General features: G+C 48.2%; 1 protein-coding gene across 1 annotated transcript in view; it reads left to right on the top strand.

The window, feature by feature from the left end:
* The first annotated feature begins 825 nt into the window (after positions 1–825).
* LOC140493650 (interleukin-7 receptor subunit alpha-like) overlaps positions 826–22,940 on the top strand; it is a 42,348-nt gene continuing 20,233 nt past the window's right edge. The window contains exons 1-2 of the mRNA XM_072592342.1: positions 826–928; positions 22,615–22,781. Of these exons, the coding sequence (XP_072448443.1) occupies positions 22,625–22,781 (157 nt within the window). The 5' untranslated portion in view covers positions 826–928; positions 22,615–22,624. The remainder of the gene's footprint in view (positions 929–22,614; positions 22,782–22,940) is intronic.

The following is a 22,940-nucleotide window of genomic DNA, read 5'->3' on the forward strand; positions in this document are numbered from 1 at the left end:
GTCAGTGCCCTTTGGGAGTTCCACACTGCCCCCCCTCACAGTTTACAATCCTTCCAGGTTCAGTGTCAGCTACAAACATGGAGATTTTCCCCTGCACAGCATGATCCCAATCATTAATACTGATCAGGAAAAGCCAGGGTCCCAATACCACCCCCTGGGGAACTCCAGGACAAACCCTCCTCCAGCCTGAACAATATCCATTGACCATTCCTCTCTGTTCCCTTTCACTCGGCCAGTTTTGTATCCACGTTGCTGCTGTCCCTTTTATTCCATGATCTAGAACTTTCCTCACAAGCTTTTTGGGTGGCACTGTATGGGTCTGGCCCACTGGAGTGGTATAAAGGCTGTATCTCTTTTATGTCTCTGTATGTCGGGTTGTGGACTGAAATGAGAAAAGGACTGTTTTCTAAACCCTGAGGATTGTGGGAGGGATTGGTGCACCTTTCCAAAACAAACAGCCTGCCCCTCACTGGAAGTGCTGTTTACACAGCTGCTTGCTCAGTCAGTGGGAGGGGCTTCCTGAAGATGAGCTGGGGTCAGGGGCTGGGTCATTTCTGAACTTAGTAATAAAACCGAGTGAAAGGAAAAAATGGTTTGTTGTGGTGGTTGAATGAAAAGATTGATATAAATAGCAGAGCTGGGGGGCCAGTATATTCCTTTTGATGATTGTAACTTTGGTGTGAAGGTGGCCTGTGGGATTGGTGAGTGTTGTGAGAGCTGTGTGGCAGTGACAGGGTTAATATCTCCGCTGCTGAGTGCAGGATGTGGGTTACTGTGAGGCACAGCTGCTGACACCAGGAGATTTCACTCTGAGCGACGGGCTCCAAAATGCTGGGACACGCAAGTTTCAAGAAGTGCCTTCTCCTGGCCATCATCGTGCAGCTGCTTCAGGATCTGCCCCGGATACTGGCTCAAAGTGGGTCCGAAGGTAAGCAGATCCCAGTGAAGGCACTGGCTCTGACAAGCACAAACTGAAGGGACTCAGCAGCTCTGGCAGCATCTGTGGAGAGAGAAACACGGTTCACATTTCAGCTCCAGTCCAACTCACCTTCTAGACTGAGAGCGCCTGGGAATGGGGGGAAAGAGGAGAGGATGGAGATGGGGGTCCAGAGGAACAGAGAGAGAAGAAGCAGACAAAGGGACGGTGAGTGATCAGGATATGGGCAATCAACTGGGAGAGATAGATAAATGGATTGACTTTTCTGGGAATAACTCCAACAGAGCCAGGTTCTCCAGCACTTTCTGACTGGGATTTCAGTTTCCAGCTGCTCTCTGTTCTATGTTGCTGTCTCTGACACTTCATGGTGACACTGGGACAGGACTGCTCAGCTCAACTACTGCCGTGTTCACACCGGCATCTCACTGCGATCTCACTGGGATCTCACCGGGATCACACAGGGATCTCACTGGGATGGCACCGGGATCTCACCAGGATCACACAAGAATCTTACCAAGATCTCATCGGGATCGCACCAGGATCTCATTGGGATCTCACCGGGATCTCACTGGGATCTCACCAAGATGAATCCAGAGAAAGTATATTCCTGTCAGGGTGAAAGGGAAGGCTGGTAGGTATAGGGAATGCTGGATGACTAAAGAAATTGAGGATTTGGTTAAGAAAAAGAAGGAAGCATATGTCAGGTACAGACAGGATAGATCGAGTGAATCCTTAGAAGAGTATAAAGGAAGTAGGAGTATACTTAAGAGGGAAATCAGGGGACATGAGATAGCTTTGGCAAATAGAATTAAGGAGAATCCAAAGGGTTTTTACAAATACATTCAGGACAAAAGGGTAATTAGGGAGAGAATAGGGCCCCTCAAAGATCAGCAAAGTGGCCTTTGTGTGGAGCCTCAGAAAATGGGGGAGATACTAAATGAATATTTTGCATCAGTATTTACTGTGGAAAAGGATATGGAAGAAATAGACTGTGGGGAAATAGACGGTGACATCTTGAAAAATGTCCATATTACAGAGGAGGAAGTGCTGGATGTCTTGAAATGCATAAACGTGGATAAATCCCCAGGACCTGATCAGGTGTTCCCTAGAACTCTTGTGGGAAGCTAGAGAAGTGATTGCTGGGCCTCTTACTGAGATATTTGTATCATCGATAGTCACAGGTGAGGTGCCGGAAGACTGGAGGTTGGCAAACATGGTGCCACTGTTTAAGAAGGGTGGTAAGGACAAGCCAGGGAGCTATAGACCAGTGAGCCTGACCTCGGTGGTGGGCAAGTTGTTGGAGGGATCCTGAGGGACAGGATGTACATGTATTTAGAAAGGCAAGGACTGATTAGGGATAGTCAACATGGCTTTGTTCATGGGAAATCATGTCTCACAAACTTGATTGAGTTTTTTGAAGAAGTAACAAAGAAGATTGATGAGGACAGAGCAGTAGATGTGATCTATATGGACTTCAGTAAGGCGTTCGACAAGGTTCCCCATGGGAGACTGATTAGCAAGGTTAGATCTCATGGAATACAGGGAGAACTAGCCATTTGGATACAGAACTGGCTCAAAGGTAGAAGACAGAGGGTGGTGGTGGAGGGTTGTTTTTCAGACTGGAGGCCTGTGACCAGTGGAGTGCCACAAGGATCGGTGCTGGGTCCTCTACTTTTTGTTATTTACATAAATGATTTGGATGCGAGAATAAGAGGTACAGTTAGTAAGTTTGCTGATGACACCAAAATTGGAGGTGTAGTGGACAGTGAAGAGGGTTACCTCAGATTACAACAGGATCTGGACCAGATGGGCCAATGGGCTGAGAAGTGGCAGATGGAGTTTAATTCAGATAAATGCGAGGTGCTGCATTTTGGGAAAGCAAATCTTAGCAGGACTTATACACTTAATGGTAAGGTCCTAGGGAGTGTTGCTGAACAAAGAGACCTTGGAGTGCAGGTTCATAGCTCCTTGAAAGTGAATCGCAGGTAGATAGGATAGTGAAGAAAGCGTTTGGTATGCTTTCTTTTATTGGTCAGAGTATTGAGTACAGGAGTTGGGAGGTCATGTTGTGGCTGTACAGGACATTGGTCAGGCCACTGTTGGAATATTGTGTGCAATTCTGGTCTCCTTCCTATTGGAAAGATGTTGTGAAACTTGAAAGAGTTCAGAAAGGATTTTCAAGGATGTTGCCAGGGTTGGAGGATTTGAGCTACAGGGAGAGGCTGAACAGGCTGGGGCTGTTTTCCCTGGAGCGTCGGAGGCTGAGGGGTGACCTTATAGAGGTTTACAAATTATGAGGGGCATGGATACGATAAATAGGCGAAGTCTTTTCCCTGGAGTGGGGGAGTCCAGAACTAGAGGGCATAGGTTTAGGGTGAGAGGGGAAAGATATAAAAGAGACCTAAGGGGCAACTTTTTCACACAGAGGGTGGTACGTGTATGGAATGAGCTGCCAGATGAAGTGGTGGAGGCTGGTACAATTGCAACATTTCAGAGGCATCTGGATGGGTATATGAATAGGAAGGGTTTGGAGGGATATGGGCTGTGTGCTGGCAGGTGGGACTAGATTGGGTTGGGATATCTGGTCGGCATGGACGGGTTGGACTGAAGGGTCTGTTTCCATGCTGTACATCTCTGTGACTCTATGATCTCACTGGGATCTCACCAGGATTTCACCAGATCCTCACAGGATGTCACCCGGACCTCACTGGGATCTCGCCAGGATCTTACAAGGATCACACCAGGATCTCAACGGGTTCTCACCGGGATCTCACACAAACTCACTGGGATCTCACTGGGATCTCACATAAACTCACCGGGATCTTACACAAACTCACTGGGATCTTACAGGGATCTCACCGGGATCTCACACAAACTCACCGGGATCTCACACAAACTCACTGGGATCTTACCGGGATCTCACACAAACTCACTGGGATCTCACTGGGATCTCAAACTCACCGGCCTCTCACACAAACTCACTGGGATCTCACACAAACTCACTGAGATCTCACTGGGATCTCACCGGGATCTCACACAAACTCACCGGGATCTCACTGGGATCTCACCGGGATCTCACACAAACTCACCAGGATCTCACACAAACTCTCTGGGATCTCACCGGGATCTCATGGCTGTTTGTTGTCAGACAGTTTGTAACACAGAAATATTTCTCCAGTCACTTGGAGCAGTTACTCAGCATCTGGTGAATGGGTTGAAGATGCTGCTGAATACACTGAACAGAATTCTTGCAACTTGTACCCACCAATAGCAGAGGTCAAAACAATGACTGCAGATGCTGGAAACCAGATTCTGGATTAGTGGTGCTGGAAGAGCACAGCAGTTCAGGCAGCATCCAAGGAGCTTCAAAACCCACCAATAGCAGGACCCACAGGAGCATTGAAATTCAGAGGGACCTTGGTGTAAGTCCATTGCTCCCTGAAAGAGGCAGCAGAAGTGGATAAGGTGGTAAAGAAGGTCGATGGAACACTTACCTTCATCAGATAGGGCACTGGGCATCAAGGTTGGCATGTCATGTTCCAGCCGTACAAACCTTTCATTCGGCCACATTTAGAGGATTGTGTGAGTTCTGGATGCTGCACTATAGGATGGATGTGGAGGTTTTGGAGAGGGTGCAGAAGGGGTTTACCAGGATGTTGCCTGGATTGGAGGGTATTAGCCTGAAGGGGAGGTCGGACAAACTTGGGCTGTTTTCGCTCAAGCATCAGAGACTGAGGGGGGGAACCTGATCGAGGTGTTTCCAATTCGGAGAGGGATGGATGGGGTGGCTAGTCAGAGTCTGCTTCCCAGGGTGGGAATGTCACATACTGGGGGGCATTGGTTTAAGGGGAGAGGGGGAAAGGTGTTTACACAGAGGGTGGTAGGTACCTGGGACACACTGCCAGGGGAGGTGGTAGATACAACAGCAACGTTTAAGAGACATTTGGACAGACACATGAGCAGGCAGTGAACCAGAGGGATATGGACATGTGCAGGCTGATGGGATTAGTTTGGAATGACATCATGGTTAGCACAGACACGGTGGGCCGAAGGGCCTGTTCCTGTACTAGACTATTCTGTGTTCCATGATTTGCTTCTCTCTGTTGTTCTTGCAATTTCTATCACTTTGTTTTTCTGTATCTCTCTCTCTCTCTCTCTCTGTCTATCTCAATGATCTCTCTCTGTTCACTGCTTATTGATCTATTTTTATCTCACTCAACTTTTCCATCTCCGCACTGGCGTCTTTCACCATCTCTCTTTTGTTTTGTCTTTTGATCCCTTTCTCTCCATCAGAATCTCCCCCCTCTCTCTCCCAGTCTTTCTCTTTCTGTTGGTCTCTCTTCCTCCGATCTCTCTCTCTCTCTCGTTCTCTCAGTGGAATCAGTCTGTGTGTGATGATGCTATTACAGAAGGTGTGGGTGTCAAGTTGGGAGGAGGCTTCAGAGGGCCTTGGATAGAGCAGGAGCAGAGCGAGATTCTAACATTGTGTGTATGTACTCACTGTAACTGGAGAAGCAAGAAGACAAAGCATTTCTTAAATCTTAAGATGTGGAGATTTAGTGATGGTGCCAGCATTGACTCTCAAGGGGCAGTGATTGTGGTGTCTCTTGTTGGTGATGGTAATTACTTGGCATTTGTGTGGCGCGAATGTTACTTACAACTTGTCAGCCCAAGACTGGATATTGTCCAGATTTTGTTGCATTTGAACACGGACTATTTCAGTATCTGAGGAGTCACGAATGGTATTGAACATTGTGCAATCATCAGAGAACACCCCCACTTCTGACCTTATGATGGAGATTTTCTGAAGCAGCTGAAGATGGTTGGGTCGAGGTTATTAATGTGGATTTCCTGATGACCTTTGAGAAAATCCCTCCTGAGAGACTGTTCCCTGAAGATGGAGCTGATGAAACTGAAGATCCCTGATTGGTCAGGATTGAAACAGTGAGCACAGCTCCCTGGATTACACCTCTTCCCACCCTATCTCCTGCAAAAATCCCATCCCGTATTCCCAATTCCTCCGCCTCCACCGTATCTGCTCCCAGGAGGACCAGTTCCACCACAGAACACACCAGATGGCCTCCTTCTTTAGAGACCGCAATTTCCCTTCCCAAGTGGTTAAAGATGCCCTCCAACGCATCTCGTCCACATCCCGCACCTCCGCCCTCAGACCCCACCCCTCCAACTGTAACAAGGACAGAACGCCCCTGGTGCTCACCTTCCACCCTACCAACCTTCGCATCAACCAAATCATCCGCCGACATTTCCGCCACCTCCAAACAGACCCCACCACCAGGGATACATTTCCCTCCCCACCCCTTTCCGCCTTCCGCAAAGACCGTTCCCTCCGTGACTACCTGGTCAGGTCCACACCCCCCCACGACCCACCCTCCCATCCTGGCACCTTCCCCTGCCACTGCAGGAACTGTAAAATCTGCGCCTACACCTCCTCCCTCATCTCTATCCAAGGCCCTAAAGGAGCCTTCCACATCCATCAAAGTTTCACCTGCACATCCACCAATATCATTTATTGTATCCGTTGCTCCCGATGCTGTCTCCTCTACATTGGGGAGACTGGACGCCTCCTAGCAGAGCGCTTTAGGGAACATCTCCGAGACACCCGCACCAATCAACCCCACCGCCCCGTGGCCCAACATTTCAACTCCCCCTCCCACTCTGCCGAGGACATGGAGTTCCTGGGCCTCCTTCACCGCCGCTCCCTCACCACCCGACGCCTGGAGGAAGAACGCCTCATCTTCCGCCTCGGAACACTCCAACCCCAGGGCATCAATGTGGACTTCAACAGCTTCCTCATTTCCCCTTCCCCCACCTCACCCTAGTTCCAAACTTCCAGCTCAGCACTGTCCCCATGACTTGTCCGGACTTGTCCGACCTGCCTATCTTCTTTTCCATGGTAAAAACAATGACTGCAGATGCTGAAAACCAAATACTGGATTAGTGGTGCTGGAAGAGCACAGCAGTTCAGGCAGCATCCAACGAGCAGCGAAATCAACGTTTCGGGCAAAAGCCCTTCATCAGGAATAAAGGCAGTGAGCCTGAAGCGTGGAGAGATCTCCACGCTTCAGGCTCACTGCCTTTATTCCTGATGAAGGGCTTTTGCCCGAAACGTCAATTTCGCTGCTCGTTGGATGCTGCCTGAACTGCTGTGCTCTTCCAGCACCACTAATCCAGAAAGTGAGCCCAAAGGGTCAATCTAGGAGCCAGGCCTCTCGAGGATGGAGCAGATACCACAGTCAGACCCATTGTGATCTCATCGAATGGCAGACTATCACTGAGGGATTGTTTGGGACACACTTTCTCCTACTTTCTGTGGTTTGTCGAGAGGCTGCAAGCAGGAGACAGATGGAGGAATGGGCAGGAAGTAAATGGTTGCGTCTTGTGAGGATCGATGCTGGGTCTCACGGTATTCATGAACAACCTTGAAGGTTACATTTTTTTCAATTAGATTCCCTACATTGTGGAAACAGGCCCTTCGGCCCAACAAGTCCACACCAACCCTCCGAAGAGTAACCCACCCAGACCCATTCCCCTCTGACTAATGCACCTACCACTGTGGGCAATTTAGCCTGGCCAATTCGCCTGGCCTGCACATCTTTGGACTGTGGGAGGAAACCCACGCAGACACAGGGAGAATGTGCAAACTCCACACAGACAGTCACCTGAGGCTGGAATCGAACCCGTGTCCCTAGCGCTGTGAGGCAGCAGTGCTAACCACTGAGCCACTGTGCTGTCCTAAATAGAATGCGAACCTACACATTTGCTGCTGATACATTCAGGAACAGTGTGGGCAGAAACACCAAATCATAAAGAGATTCAATGAAGGTGCAGAATCTGTGACTAATGTGTTCTCACATCGGCAGATGTGAAATCACCCACTCTGCGCAGAAAAGGGATTCTCTCCAGCACTATTCTTACAATGTCATCAAAATGTACAGAGAAAGATCCCAAAGACTAAATAATGGAATTAGAAAGAGTGGGTTTTTTCCCCTTTATTTTCTCTTTGATCTGATGACTCTCAGGTTTCTTTGTTGAAACATTTCCAGCTCTGAGATTCCAGAGACTTGGCTGAAAGAGGGACAGCACTGGCAGCTGAATGTGCCAGAATTTCGATGTTTCAGGTGTGATAGAAAAGGAGGGAAAAGAGTGAGAGAGTTGCATGGCTGGTAACGGACTATCTCACTGCTGTACTGAGGGAGGATACCTCTGAGGGCTCACATGGTGGGGCAGTATGGGTAGAACTCAGGAATGGGAAAGGTGAAATTACAATACCACAGGTCTCTCAACAGCCAGCAGGAAGTAGAGGAGAGACGATGTAGACAGATTTTGGTAAGAACAGCTGGGTTGTTGTGGTGGGTGATTTTAACTCGCCCCACAGTGACTCGGACTCACTATGTGCTGGGGCTTGGCACGGGGCAGAACTTGTAAAGACCATTCAGGAGGGACTTGGACACAATAACTAAACAGTCCAATGAGGGAAGGAGTAATACTGCACCTGGCTTTGGGAAATAGGTCCAGCAAGATGAGTGAAGTTTCAGTGGAGGAGCATTTCTGGAGTAGTGACCATAATTACGTGAGTTTTAACATACTCAGGGATAAGGATAACAGCTTTCCTCGGGTGATGGTGTTAAACTGGAGGAAGGAAAACTGAAACAGTATTGGGCAGGAACTGGAGAATTTTATTACAGGCTGTTGTTTGAGGGTAAATCTATATCAGACATTGGGGAGTATTTCAAACAGCAGTTGATAAGAGTTCAGCAGCAGCACGTTCCCGTGAGAATGAAGGAGAGGTACGGCAAGTTACGTGAACCTTAGATGACCAGGGACGTTATGACCTTGGTCAGAAAGATAAAGGAAACATTCATTAGGTCTGGGTGGATGGGAACTGGTGAAGCCCTTGAAGTATATAAGGAAAGTAGGGACAAACTTAAACAAGGAATTAGAAGGGCTAAAAGGAGGCATGAAAAACCATTAGTAAACAGGATTAAGGAGAATCCCAAGGCTTTATATCCAGATATAAAAAGCAAGAGGGTAGCCAGGGAAAGGGTTGGCCCACTCAAGGACAAAGGAGGGAATCTATGTGTGGAGCTAGAAGAGGGGGGTGAGGTTCTAAAGGAATACTTTGTGTTGATATTCACCAAGGAGAAGGAATTGGTGGAGAATGATCTCAGGGAAAGGAGTGTTGCGTTTCTAAGCCAAGTTGCTATTAAAAAGGAAGAAGTGGTACGTGTCTTAAAAACAATTAATGTAGCTAAGTCCCTAGGTCCTGATGAGATCTATCCCAGATTATTGAGGAAGGCAAGAGAACAAATTTCTGGAGCATTGACACACATCCTTGGTCCTCCTTGGCCACAGGCAATGTCCCAGATGACTGTCCTATTGTTTAAGAAGGATAGCAGGGAGAATGCAGGAAATTATAAGCCTGTCAGTCTCACGTCAGTGGTAGATAAATTATTGGAAAAGGTTCTCAGGAACAAGATCCATACGCATTTGGAAGCAAGTAGGACTATTAGTGATAGACAGCATGGTTTTGTGCAGGGGAAGATTGTGCCTCATTAACTTGATTGAGTTTTTGAGGAGGTGAAGAAGATTGATGAGGGAAAAGCAGCTGATGTTGTCTACATTGACTTCAGTAAGGCCTTTGACAAGGCCCGTCATGGCAGACAGATACAAAAGGTGAAGTCACATGGTATCAGGGAACTAATTAGTATGTTTGTGGACAATACAAAGATTACTGCAGTTGTGGATAGTGAGGAGGATTGTCAGAGGACACAGCAGGATATCGATCAGTTGGAGGCATGGGCAGAAAGATGGCAGATGGAGTTTATTCTGGATAAGTGTGAGGTGATGCATTTTGGAAGGTCAGGTACAGGTGAGAATTATACAGTGAATGGCAGAACCCTTTGGAGTATTGCTGTGCAGGGGGGTCTGGGTGTGCAGGTCCACAGATCACCGAAGGTGGCAGTGCAGGTAGATAAGCTAGTGAAAAAGGCCTATGGCATGTTTGCCTTCATTGGAGGGGGCATTGAGAATAAAGATGGACAAGTTATGCTGCAGCTTTAGAGAACTTTAGTTTGGTCAGACTTGGAATATTGCACACAGTTCTGGTCACCACACTCCCTGAAGGATTTGGATGCTTTGGAGATGGTAGAGAAAAGGTTTCCCAGGATGTTGCCTGGCATGGGGGGATTTTAGAGATGAAGGAAGGTTGAATAGACTGGGTTGGTTTTCACTGGAACACAGGAGTTCGAGGGGGCGACCTGACAGAAGTTTATAAAATTGTGAATGGCATGGATCGTGTGGGAAGATCGAGGCTTTTCCCCAGGATGGAGGGGTCAATTACTCAGGGACACGGGTTCAAGGTGCGGGGGGGGTTGGGGGGGGGCGGGGGGGGGGGGGTAGTTTAAAAGAGATGTGAGAGACAAGATGTTCACACAAAGGGTGGGGAGTGCCTGGAAGGAGCTGCCTGAGGAGGTGGTGGAAGTAGACACAATAGCAACATTCCAGAAACACCTGGATAAATACAGGAATAGGAAAGGGAATTCAGGGATACGGATCCTGTAAGGGAAGACAGGTTTAGTGTGGAAGGGCAAAACGTGTCAGCAGAGGCTTGGAGGGCCGAAGGGCCTGTTCCTGTGCTGGATCATTCTTTGTTTTTTGTGTACAACTTAACTGCCCAATCAGAACTCCAGCTTTAGGGACCGCAATACAAGAGAACATTTATCATCATTGCAGAACATGCTGGAGAAACCCAGCAGGTCCAATTTCTGTGAGCTCCTCTTCTGAAGACTTATACCAGCCTCACAAAGTTAACTCTGTTTTCCTCTCCAAAGACACTGCCAGATCTGCTGAGTTTCTCCAGCACATTCTGTGTTTGTTTCTGATTTCCAGTATCTGCAGGATTTTGTTTGTATTGAGGAATTTGTCAGATTTTAGCTGTTTATCCCACACCTGGCGAGGGCGCAGTTTAAATTCACCCAAGACACCCAGGACTGCAAGGGTTAAATTCCTGTGAACCTCTTGAATAAATCCCTCTGCTCTGACACTGATGTACCTCCAAATCGTTGCTTCTAATCCACTTTTGCTAAATTTGGCTTCTGTTCATACTTGGCTTGTGGCATTTCCTGGATACAGGACCCTGTGATAATGATGGCTCCGTTACACAGGACACATGGAGTTAAGGAGATTTAATGGAATAAATTAATTAAATTGTTGAAGAGCTTAATGGCGACAAATGGATGAATAGAGGGACACAACTGGGGAGTCAGGATTTGGGGAATAGTCTGAACATTTGAGTGAGATCTCTCAGGAGGGAATTAGGGAAGATATTGCTACACTAAGGCAATGCAGGCCTGGGTCTGTCTTAGGGTGGGCTTTGTGTTGAATCGGTCGCCTGAGATAGAAATGGAGAGGTCTAGGAAGGGGAGGGAGGAGTCTCAGCACCGCCTTCCTAACCTGCAATCTTCTTCCTGACCTCTCCGCCCCCACCCCCACTCCGGCCTATCACCCTCACCTTAACCTCCTTCCACCTATCGCATTCCCAACGCCCCTCCCCCAGTCCCTCCTCCCTACCTTTTATCTTAGCCTGCTGGACACACTTTCCTCATTCCTGAAGAAGGGCTCAGGCCCGAAATGTCGATTCTCCTGCTCCTTGGATGCTGCCTGACCTGCTGCGTTTTTCCAGCAACACTTTTTCAGCTCTGGGTCTGTCTTACTCAGATAGTGATTGATGTTAATTGATTGTTAGTTTTATTTCAGGACAAATAGATTCTAATTTGGGACAGAGTGCAAAGCTGGGAGTACTAGATGGGTTAGTGATCTGCCCTGATCTGACTGACCTGTACAACAAGCTCCAGAGTGTGAGAAAGTGCTTCTCCTTTGCTCCAATACTGAATTCCTCTTGAGCAGCAACTCCCACTGATCCAGAGTCAAACATCCCAGTCCAACCATGACCCTCGGATCTGAGGCCTCATACTCCCTGAGCTGACCACTAGGGCTTTCAAATCCCCCTCCCTACCCTCCATCCACTCCACTCTCACCCTCATTGGCCAGCGTCTCCCTTTCTCACTCCCTCACTCGCTGTTTCACCTCAGGATCAGTGGCTCAGTGCTATTCCCACGGAGCCATCATTATCACAGGGTCCTGTATCCAGGAAATGACACAAGCCAAGTATGAACAGAAGGAGGTACATCAGTGTCAGAGCAGAGGGATTTATTCAAGAGGTTCACAGGAACTGTGTTCCCACAAAGAGAAAGGGTGTGATGGTCAGATTCAGAGCTTGGATGTTGAGGAGCCTACTGGGTAAGACAGGACATAAAAAGAAAGCTTATGACCTATTGTCATAGGCCCAGGGCAATATGAAAACCAAGGGGTGAATTTAAAAAAATAGTTAGAAAACTCAAAAGAGGGTACGCAACAGTGACTCCTGGGGTATTGCAGGAATCAGTGCTTAGACTCCAGCTGTTCACAACATACACGTTAATGACTTAGATGAGGGAACAAAATGTAATATCTCCAAATTTGCAGTTGACACAAAACTTGGTGGGAAGGTGAGGTGTGAGGAGCATATAGAGCTATTAGGTAATTGCAACAAGCTGAATGAGTAGGAAAATGCATGGCAGATGCTGTACAATGCAGATAAATGTGAGATTATCCGCTTTGGTAACAAAAACAGGAAGGCAGATTATTATCTAAACTGGTGAAGGGGAAGGTGTGCTGAGGTCTGGGTGCCCTTGTACACCAGTCACTGAGAGTAAACATACAGGGCCAGCTGGCAGGGAAGGAGCAAAATGATCTGTTGGCCTTTGGAACAAGAGGATTCGAATACAGGGTAGTGAAGAAGGCATTTGGTATGCTTGTCTTTATTGGTCAGAGCATTGAGTATACAGGTTGGGAGGTCAAAACAATAACTGCAGATGCTGGAAACCAGATTCTGGATTAGTGGTGCTGGAAGAGCACAGCAGTTCAGGCAGCATCCAAGTAGCCTCGAAATCGACGTTTCGGGCAAAAGCCCTTCATCAGGAATAAAGGCAGTGAGCCTGAAACGTGGAGAGATAAGCTAGAGGAGGGTGGGGGTGGGGAGAAAGTAGCATAGAGTACAATAGGTGAGTGGGGGAGGAGATGAAGGTGATAGGTCAGGGAGGAGAGGTGGAGTGGAAAAGGAAATAGGCAGGTTGGACAAGTCATGGGTAAAAACAATGACTGCAGATGCTGAAAACCAAATACTGGATTAGTGGTGCTGGAAGAGCACAGCAGTTCATGAACCGCTGCTCGTTGGATGCTGCCTGAACTGCTGTGCTCTTCCAGCACCACTAATCCAGGACAAGTCATGGGGACAGTTACTGAGCTGGAAGTTTGGAACTAGGGTGAGGTGGGGGAAGGGAAATGAGGAAACTGTTGAAGTCCACATTGATGCCCTGGGGTTGAAGTGTTCCGAGGCGGAAGATGAGGCATTCTTCCTCCAGGCGTCTGGTGGTGAGGGAGCGGCGGTGAAGGAGGCCCAGGACCTCCATGTCCTCGGCAGAGTGGGAGGGGGAGTTGAAATGTTAGGCCACGGGGCGGTGTGGTTGATTGGTGCGGGTGTCTCGGATATGTTCCCTAAAGCGCTCTGCTAGGAGGCGCCCAGTATCCCCAATGTAGAGGAGACCGCATCAGGAGCAACAGATACAATAAATGATATTAGTGGATGTGCAGGTAAAACTTTGATGGATGTGGAAGGCTCCTTTAGGGCCTTGGATAGAGGTGAGGGAGGAGGTGTGGGCACAGGTTTTACAGTTCCTGCGGTGGCAGGGGAAAGTGCCAGAATGGGAGGGTGGGTCGTAGGGGGGTGTGGACCAACCAGGTAGTCACGGAGGGAATGGTCTTTGCGGAAGTCGGAAAGGGGTGGGGAGGGAAATATATCCCTGGTGGTGGGGTCTTTTTGGAGGTGGCGGAAATGTCGGTGGATGATTTGATTCATGCGAAGGTTGGTAGGGTGGACAAAATTTGGGAGAAGATTTGTAGCTCGGGTGCTCGTTGTTGTGGTTCTGTTCGCCGAGCTGGGAATTTGTCTTGCAAACATTTCGTCCCCTGTCTAGGTGACATCCTCAGTGCTTGGGAGCCTCCTGTGAAGCGCTTCTGTGCTGTTTCCTCCGGCATTTATAGTGGCCTGTCTCTGCCGCTTCCAGTTGTCAGTTCGAGCTGTCCGCTGTAGTGGCCGGTATATTGGGTCCAGGTCGATGTGTTTGTTGATAGAGTCTGTGGATGAGTGCCATGAGTGCATGTGGTAGGGTGGAAGGTGAGCACCAGGGGCGTTCTGTCCTTGTTACGGTTGGAGGGGTGGTGCAGGATGTAGACAAGATGCGTTGGAGGGTATCTTTAACCATGTGGGAAGTGAAATTGCGGTCTCTAAAGAAGGAGGCCATCTGGTGTGTTCTGTGGTGGAACTGGTCCTCCTGGGAGCAGATCCGACAGAGGCGGAGGAATTGGGAATACGGGATGGCATTTTTGCAAGAGGTAGGGTGGGAAGAGGTGTAATCCAGGTAGCTGTGGGAGTCGGTAGGTTGCTCCCGATGTGGTCCCCTCTACATTGGGGAGACTGGGTGCCTCCTAGCAGAGCGCTTTAGGGACCATCTCCGGGACACCCGCACCAATCAACCACACCGCCCCGTGGCCCAACATTTCAACTCCCCCTCCCACTCTGCTGAGGACATGGAGGTCCTGGGCCTCCTTCACCGCCGCTCCCTCACCACCAGACGCCTGGAGGAAGAACGCCTCATCTTCCGCCTCGGAACACTTCAACCCCAGGGCATCAATGTGGACTTCAACAGTTTCCTCATTTCCCTTCCCCCACCTCACCCTAGTTCCAAACTTCCAGCTCAGCACTGTCCCCATGACTTGTCCGACCTGCCTATCTCCTTTTCCACCTATCCACTCCACCTTCTCCTCCCTGACCTATCACCTTCATCCTCTCCCCCACTCACCCATTGTACTCTATGCTACTTTCTCCCCACCCCCACCCTCCTCTAGCTTATCTCTCCACGCTTCAGGCTCACTGCCTTTATTCTTGATAAAGGGCTTTTGCCCGAAACGTCGATTTCAAAGCTACTTGGATGTTGCCTGAACTGCTGTGCTCTTCCAGCACCACTAATCCAGGTTGGGAGGTCATGTTGCAGCTGTACAAGACATTGGTTAGGCCACTTTTAGAACACTGAATACAATTCTGGTCTCCCTCCTGTAAGGAAGGATGTTGTTAAAGGTGAGAGGATTCAGAAAAGACTTACAAGGATGTTGCCAGATTTGGAGGATTTGAGCTACACGGAGAGGTTGAACAGGCTGGGGCTGTTTTCCCTGGAGCGTCGGAGGCTGAGGGGTGGTCCTGTAGAGATTTATAAAATCAGGAGGGGCATGAATAGGGTAAATAGACAAAGTCTTTTTTCCCAGGTTATGGGAGTTCAACACTGGAGGGCATAGGTTTAGGGTGAGAGGGGAAAGATATAAAAGAGACCTAAGGGGCAACGTTTTCACACAGAGGGTGGTATGTGTATGGAATGAGCTGCCAGAGGACACGGTGGAGGCTGGTACAATTACAACATTTAAAAGGCATTTGGATGGATATATGAACAGGAAGGGTTTAGCGGGAGGTGAACGAAATGCTGGCAGGTGGGACGGGGTCAGATTGGGATGTCTGGCAGATGCAGATGGGGTGTACTGAAGAGTCGGTTTCCCTGCTGGATGACTCCAGGTCAGAAACAGGGGGTAACGTGCTGCAATTGTACAGGACCTCACTTGGAATTCGACCCTCAGGTGACTGTCTGTGTGGAGTTTGCACACTCTCCCCGTGTCTGTGCGGGTTTCCTCTAGGTGCTCCGGTTTCCCCCCACAGTCCAAGGATGCGCACTTTAGGTGGATTGGCCGTGCTGAATTGTCCTGTAATATCCAGGGACGTGCAGGCAAGGTGGGTTTGCCGTGGGAAATGCAGGATTACAGAGATAGGATGGGAAGGGGGAGTTGGGGTACTCTTTGGAGAGTTAATGCTGACCCAATGGGCTGAATTCCTCTTCCTGCACTCTAAGGATTCTCTAATTCTGTGAATATTATCTGCATTTCATCTCCTTATCTGAGGAAGCATGTTCCTAGTTATTGAAGGAATGTAAGGCTTTCTAGACTAATTCCTGGGATGGCAGGACTGACAGTATGGAGATTAACTGGATTGGTGAGGACTATATTCACTGGGATTTTAACAGGACTGGACAGGATAGATGCAGGAAGGATGGTCAGGATGGCATGTGGGTCCAGTACTGGGGTCACACTCAAAGGATATGGGGTTGGCCATTTGGGGCTGAGATGAGGAGACATGTCTTTAACCAGAGAGTGCGGAGCCTGTGGGAGTCACTGTCACAAAAAGCGGTTGAGGCCAAAACACTGAATGTTTTCAAGAAGGAGGGAGATATAGTTCTTGGGGATAAAGGGATTAAAGGGTATGGAGAGAAAGTGAAAACAGGATGTTTAGTCATGATCATATTGAATGGCAGAGCAGGCTCGAAGGGCCGAATGGTCTACTCCTGTTCCTGTTTTGTATGTTTCTGTGAAACATTTTGTTGACTGAGACAGAGATGTTGGGCTTACCCAGTGAACTGTCTGGGAACTGACTGAAGGGGTTGGCCATTTGGGGCTGAGATGAGGAGAAATGTCTTTAACCAGAGAGTGCAGAGCCTGTGGGATTCCTGTTGTCGAGAGGCAGGAGGGAGACACTCTCCCTTTTTAAAGGAGCAGCAGAGGGAGAGGCCATGAGGAGGAGCAGAGGCTGCTGGGTATATATTTGGGCAGTGGCTGAATCCCAAGACACAACACTTGGAGTGTCTCCCCCACCCCGTCCTCCTGTTACCAAAGAATTGGGACTCTCGTGTGTTGCTAAGATAAGGCCTCTCAATTTATATTTCTTGTGTATTGTGTGATAGATTACTATCATTTCTAATATTACTGGCTAGCCTACCTTCATATTTGATCCTCTCCTTCCTTATTTCTCTCTTTGTTATCCTCTGTTTGTTTTTGTAGTCTTCCCAATTTTCTGATTTCCCACTGCTCTTGGCCACTTTATGGATCTCTCTTTCTCTATGATACATTTCCTGACTTCCTTTGTCAGCCATGGCTGTCTAATCCCTCCCTGGATAATCTTTCTTTTCTTTGGGATGAACCTCTGTACTGTGTCCTCAATTACACCCAGAAACTCCTCCCATTGTTGCTCTGCTGTCTTCCCCACCAGGCTCTGCTTTCAGTCGATTTTCGTCAGTTCCTTCTCATGCCCCTATAATTACCTTTATTTAACTGTAACAGCATTACATCGATTTTGCCTTCTCTCTTTCAAACTGCAGACTGAACTCTACCATATTATGATCGCTGCCTTCTAAGTGTTCCCTTACTTTAAGATCTTTTATAAAGTCTGGTTCATTACATACGAGGGAGGTGGGGAGGCTGCAGAAAGATTTAGACAGTTTGGGAGAGTGGTCCAGGCAATGGCTGATGAAATTCAACGTGTGCAAATGTGAGGTCTTGCACTTTGGAAAAAAGAACACAGACCTGGACTATTTTCTAAATGGTGAGGAAATTCATAAAGCCAAAGTACAGAGGGATCTGGGAGTGCTAGTCCAGGATTCTCTAAAGGTTGACTTGCGGGCTGAGTTCAGAAAGCAAATGTAATGTCGTCATTTATCTCAAGAAGGTTGGAATATAAAAGCAGCGATGTGATACTAAGACTTTATAAAGCTGTGATTAGGCCCCGTTTAAAATACTGTATCCAGTTTTGGGCCCCCACACCTCAGGAAGGACATACTGGCACTGGAGCGTATCCAGTGGGGATTCACACAGATGATCCCTGGAATGGTAGGCATAACATACAATGAACAGCTGAGGATCCTGGGATTGTATTCATTAGAGTTTAGAAGATTAACGGGAGAGCTAATAGAAACTTACAAGATAATACATGGCTTAGAAAGGGTGGACACTGGGAGGTTGTTTCCGTTCAGCGGGGTGACTAGGACCGTGGGCACAGCCTTAGAATTAGAGGGGGTCAATTTAGAACGGAAATGCGGAGACATTTCTTCAGCCAGAGAGTGGTGGGCTCTGCCATAGAGCACAGTGGAGGCCGGGACGGTAATTGTCTTCAAGGCAGAGACTGATAAATTCTTGATCTCGCAAGGAATTAAGGGATACAGGGAGAGTGCAGGTAAATGAAGTTGAAATGCCCATCAGCCATGATTAAATGGCGGAGTGGACTCGATGGGCTGAATGGTCTTGCTTCCATAGAACATACAACATTATAGTGCAGTACAGGTCCTTTTTCCCTCGATGTTGTGCTGCCCTGTAAAACCAATCTGAAGCCCATCTAACCTACACTATTCCATGTTTCCACTTCTATGTCTAATGGTCTAATGAAGGATTTGTCAATGAGTTCTCCCAGGACATTGTCTACTCTGCCCAGGGGTTCCTTACAAACACACAGTGTCATTCAGAGGAAATTTGGTGGTTTTTTTTCAGATGGTGATGATGAGCCCGATCTCCCCAGGATCACTTGCTACAGCAAATTGACCAATCAGGCTGCAAATGACAGAATCATCTGTGAACTGATTGAACCAATCACTGAGAGCGAGACACTCAACATCACTTTCAGGCAAGCAATGTCGACAAAGGGGGAAATGGTGAGAGATGTGGACCCCAAAGGGGTAATGGTGACAGGTATTTATCCCTACTTGGGGTAATGGTGAGAGATATTTACCCCAAAGGGGTAATGGAGAGAGATATTTACCCCACAGGAGGTAATTGTGGGAGAGACATAGAGTTGTACAGCATGGAAACAGACCCTTCGGTCCAACCCGTCCATGCTGACCAGATATCCCAACCCAATCTAGTCCTACTTGCCAGCACCCGGCCCATATTCCTCCAAACCCTTCCTATTCATATATCCATCCAAATGCCTCTTAAATGTTATAATTGTACCAGCCTCCACCACATCCTCTGGCTGCTCATTCCACACACGTACCACCCTCTGTGTGAAAAAGTTGCCCTTTAGGTCTCTTTTATATCTTTCCCCTCTCACCCTAAACCTATGCCCTCTAGTTCTGGACTCCCTCGCTCCAGGGAAAAAGACCTTGTCTGTCCATGCCCCTCCTGATTTTATAAGTCTCTATAATGTCGCCCCTCAGCCTCCGACGCTCCAGGGGAAACAGCCCCAGCCTGTTCAGCCTCTCCCTGTAGCTCAGATCCTCCAACCCTGGCAACATCCTTGTAAATCTTTTCTGAACCCTTTCAAGTTTCACAACATCTTTCCGATAGGAAGGAGACCAGAATTGCACGCAACATTCCAACAGTGGCCTAACCAATGTCCTGTACAGCCGCAACATGACCTCCCAACTCCTGTACTCAATACTCTGACCAATAAAGGAAAGCATACCAAACGCCTTCTTCATTATCCTATCTACCTGCGACTCCACTTTCAAGGAGCTATGAACCTGCACTCCAAGGTCTCTTTGTTCAGCAACGCTCCCTAGGACCTTACTATTAAGTCCTGCTAAGATTTGCTTTCCCTAAATGCAGCACCTCACATTTATCTGAATTAAACTCCATCTGCCACTTCTCACCCCATTGGCCCACCTGGTCCCAATCCTGTTATAATCTGAGGTAACCCTCTTCGTTGTCCAAAAGTAGAGGACCCAGCACCGATCCTTGTGGCACTCCACTGGTCACAGGCCTCCAGTCTGAAAAACAACCCTCCACCAGCACCCTGTGTCTTCTACCTTTGAGCCAGTTCTGTATCCAAATGGCTAGTTCTCCCTGTATTCCGTGAGATCTAACCTTGCTAACCAGTCTCCCATGGGGAACCTTGTCGAATGCCTTACTGAAGTCCATATAGATCACATCTACTGCTCTGCCCTCATCAATCCTCTTTGTTACTTCTTCAAAAAACTCAATCAAGTTTGTGAGACATGATTTCCCATGCACAAAGCCATGTTGACTATCCCTAATCAGTCCTTGCCTTTCCAAATACATGTCCATCCTGTCCCTCAGGATTCCCTCCAACAACTTGCCCACCACAGAGGTCAGGCTCACTGGTCTATAGTTCCCTGACTTGTCCTTGCCACCCTTCTTAAACAGGGGCACCATGCTAGCCAACCTCCAATCTTCCAGCACCTTACCTCTGACTATGCCAAAGAGGTAATGGTGAGAGATATTTACCCCAAAGTGGGTAATGGTGAGGGATATTTACCTCACTGAGGGTAATGGTAAGAGATATTTATTCCAAAAGGGGTAATAGTGGGAAATATTTACCAAATGGGCAATTGTGAAAGATATTTACCACCACTGGGGGTAATGGTGAGACATATTTACCCCACTGGGGGAGATGGTGAGAGATATTTACCCCAAATGTGTAATGGTGAGATATTTACCCCATTGGAGTAATTGTCAGAGGTATTTACCCCAAAGGGGTAATGGAGGGAGATATTTACCCCAATGGGGTAATTATGAGAGATTTTACCCCCAGCGGGGCTGATGATGGGAGATTTTTACATCCACTGGAGGTAATGAGATATTTACCCCAAATGGGTAATGGTGAAAGATATTTACCCCAAAAGGGTTAATGGTGGGAGATATTTACCCCAAATGGGGTAATGGTGGGAGATATTTACCCCAAATGGGGTAATGGTGAGAGATATTTACCCCAAAGGGGTAATAGCAGGAGATATTTATCCCCACTGGGGGGTAAAGGTGTGAGGTATTTACCCCCACTGGGGGTGGCAGAAAAAGATGTTTATCTCCAAGTGAAAGCTAGTTAACCCGTGTCGGGTGTAAACAAGGAGAGAGGTCGTGCCCTTCCCTTCCCTGACTGAGGAACTGGTTTCTGGGTGTCTCCATCTGCTCAGAGTCATGTGTCTGTGGGTTTAAGTCTGTCCCAGACTCTCTGGAATGTTCCAGTGCACACAGTAACCTCTTGGTACACTGTAACAGAGAGCCCCTCTCCAACCAAATGTCAGCTCATTTCGCTTAATGTCTGGTTTTGGGATAATGTTGGAAGCTATGATTAAAGATGTTCTAATAGGGCAATTGGGCAAGCCCAAGGTAATCAGGCAGAGCCTCCATGGTTTTGTCAAAGGGAACTAATTGATTGGAATTCTTTGAAGCAGTAATGTGTGCTGTAGATAAAGGGGACCCAGTGGATAGATTACATTTTCAGGAGACATTTGATGAGGTGCTACCTGAAAGATAATTACTGAGAATCGAAGCTCATGGTGTCGGGGGGGGGGGGGGGTGGTAAGGTATGTGAGCTGAGAAGGGGGCATAAGGAGCCCACAAAGGGATACAGGTAGGTTCAATACATGGGAAAAGATCGAGCAAATGGACGATAATGTGGGAAAGTGTGAAATTGAAAATATAGCAGACAGAATAAAAACAAACCAAATTACCTAAACGGTGAGAGGTTGCAGGGCTGGGAGATCCAGTAGGATCTGGGTGTCCTGGTGCATGGATCACAGGAGGTTAGAATGTAGGGACAGCAAGTCATCAGGAAAAGATCGAATGTTGTGTTTTATTGTTGGGGGAATTGAAAATAAGAGCAGGGAGGTGAGGTTTCACTCATACAGGGTACTGGGGAGTCTGCAACTGCAGTACGGTGTACAGGAGGATGTAAATGTGTTGGAAAAGTTCCGAGATGATTTATTAGACTAATCCCTGGATTGACCAGATTGCCAGGTGAGGAAAAGCCAAACAGACTAGGCCTGTATCCTCTGGGGTTCAGAGAGTCAGAGGTGACTTAATTAAAATGGATAAGATCCTGTGGGGAGTTGAACAGGTGGATGTGGAAAGGAGGCTTCCTCATGGGGGAGAATCTGGAACGAGGAGTCTCTTTATAAAACACAGAGGGCACCCATTTCAAACGGGGGCGAGGAAATATCTTTCTCTCTCAGACAGTTGTGAGTGTTTGGGATTCACTTCCTCAAAAGGCGGTGGATGCAGAATCTTTAAATATTGTTAAGGTCGAGCGAGATAGATTCTTTATTTACCAAGGGGATGGAAGATTGTCAGGGAAACGCAGGAATGTAGAGTTCTGGCTAAAGTCAAATCAATATCTCCCCCTCACTCCACCCAGGGCCCAGAGTGGTTCCCATCACCCCTACCCCTGACCACCCCACCCCCCCAACACCCCCACCCCAGGGCCTGGACCATCCTCCCCCCTGGCCTGGAGCTGTCTCAGGTAGGGCAGCCTGGAGGGTGAACCAGCGAAGGGCAGTCAGTAAATAACTGAGGCCCAGGTTAAAGCCTGAAGAAAGGGAAGTTGCCCCAGGAGGCCCAGAGGGAGAGTGTGTCTCAGGGCCTGCCAGTGGGATGGTGACCTCTCAGTGACCAACATAATGTCCAACAGAAGAGGATGGAGTCAGAGTCTAACTCCTGACCCCACTGCCATTGTCCACGGTACCATCAAAGTGAACCAGCAAAGACCTTGTCCAATCCCAGCGCCTGCTCAATGTGCCTGTTCATCTCTCTATCGCGGGTGAGTGGAGAGGGGAGGGCGAGACGGTCTGGGTGTGAGCAGGGACTCAGGGCTGTGGGCTGAAGATTGACCTGCCAAGACAGGAGGGTGGTCTGGTCAGTACACAAACCCCAACGTGAGCTCTGTGTTACCCCCACAGTGAGGACAATATGCTGGAACGCTGTCAGATCAGGCTGACAGAGACACGCAGCTGCAGTGTGGAAGCTTCACGGTTCACCCTCTTCAGTCCGTGCTGTATCCGGGTCAGCAGATCGGGATCACTGGAACATGATCTGTGTGTGCTCAACAAACAGATTGTTCACATGGGTAAGAACATCGACAATTCACAGCCCACTCATCGACTACTCCCTCACAGTAAGAGAGACAAGGACAGAGGGAGGGAGAGACACTGAGGGAGAGTGGGGAGAGAGTGTATGTGTGGGGGGAGAGAGGAGGAGAGAGTGTGTGGAGAAAAAGGGAAGGTGA

The sequence above is a fragment of the Chiloscyllium punctatum genome, chromosome 2, assembly GCF_047496795.1.
Source record: "Chiloscyllium punctatum isolate Juve2018m chromosome 2, sChiPun1.3, whole genome shotgun sequence".
In the NCBI taxonomy this organism is placed as follows: domain Eukaryota; kingdom Metazoa; phylum Chordata; class Chondrichthyes; order Orectolobiformes; family Hemiscylliidae; genus Chiloscyllium; species Chiloscyllium punctatum.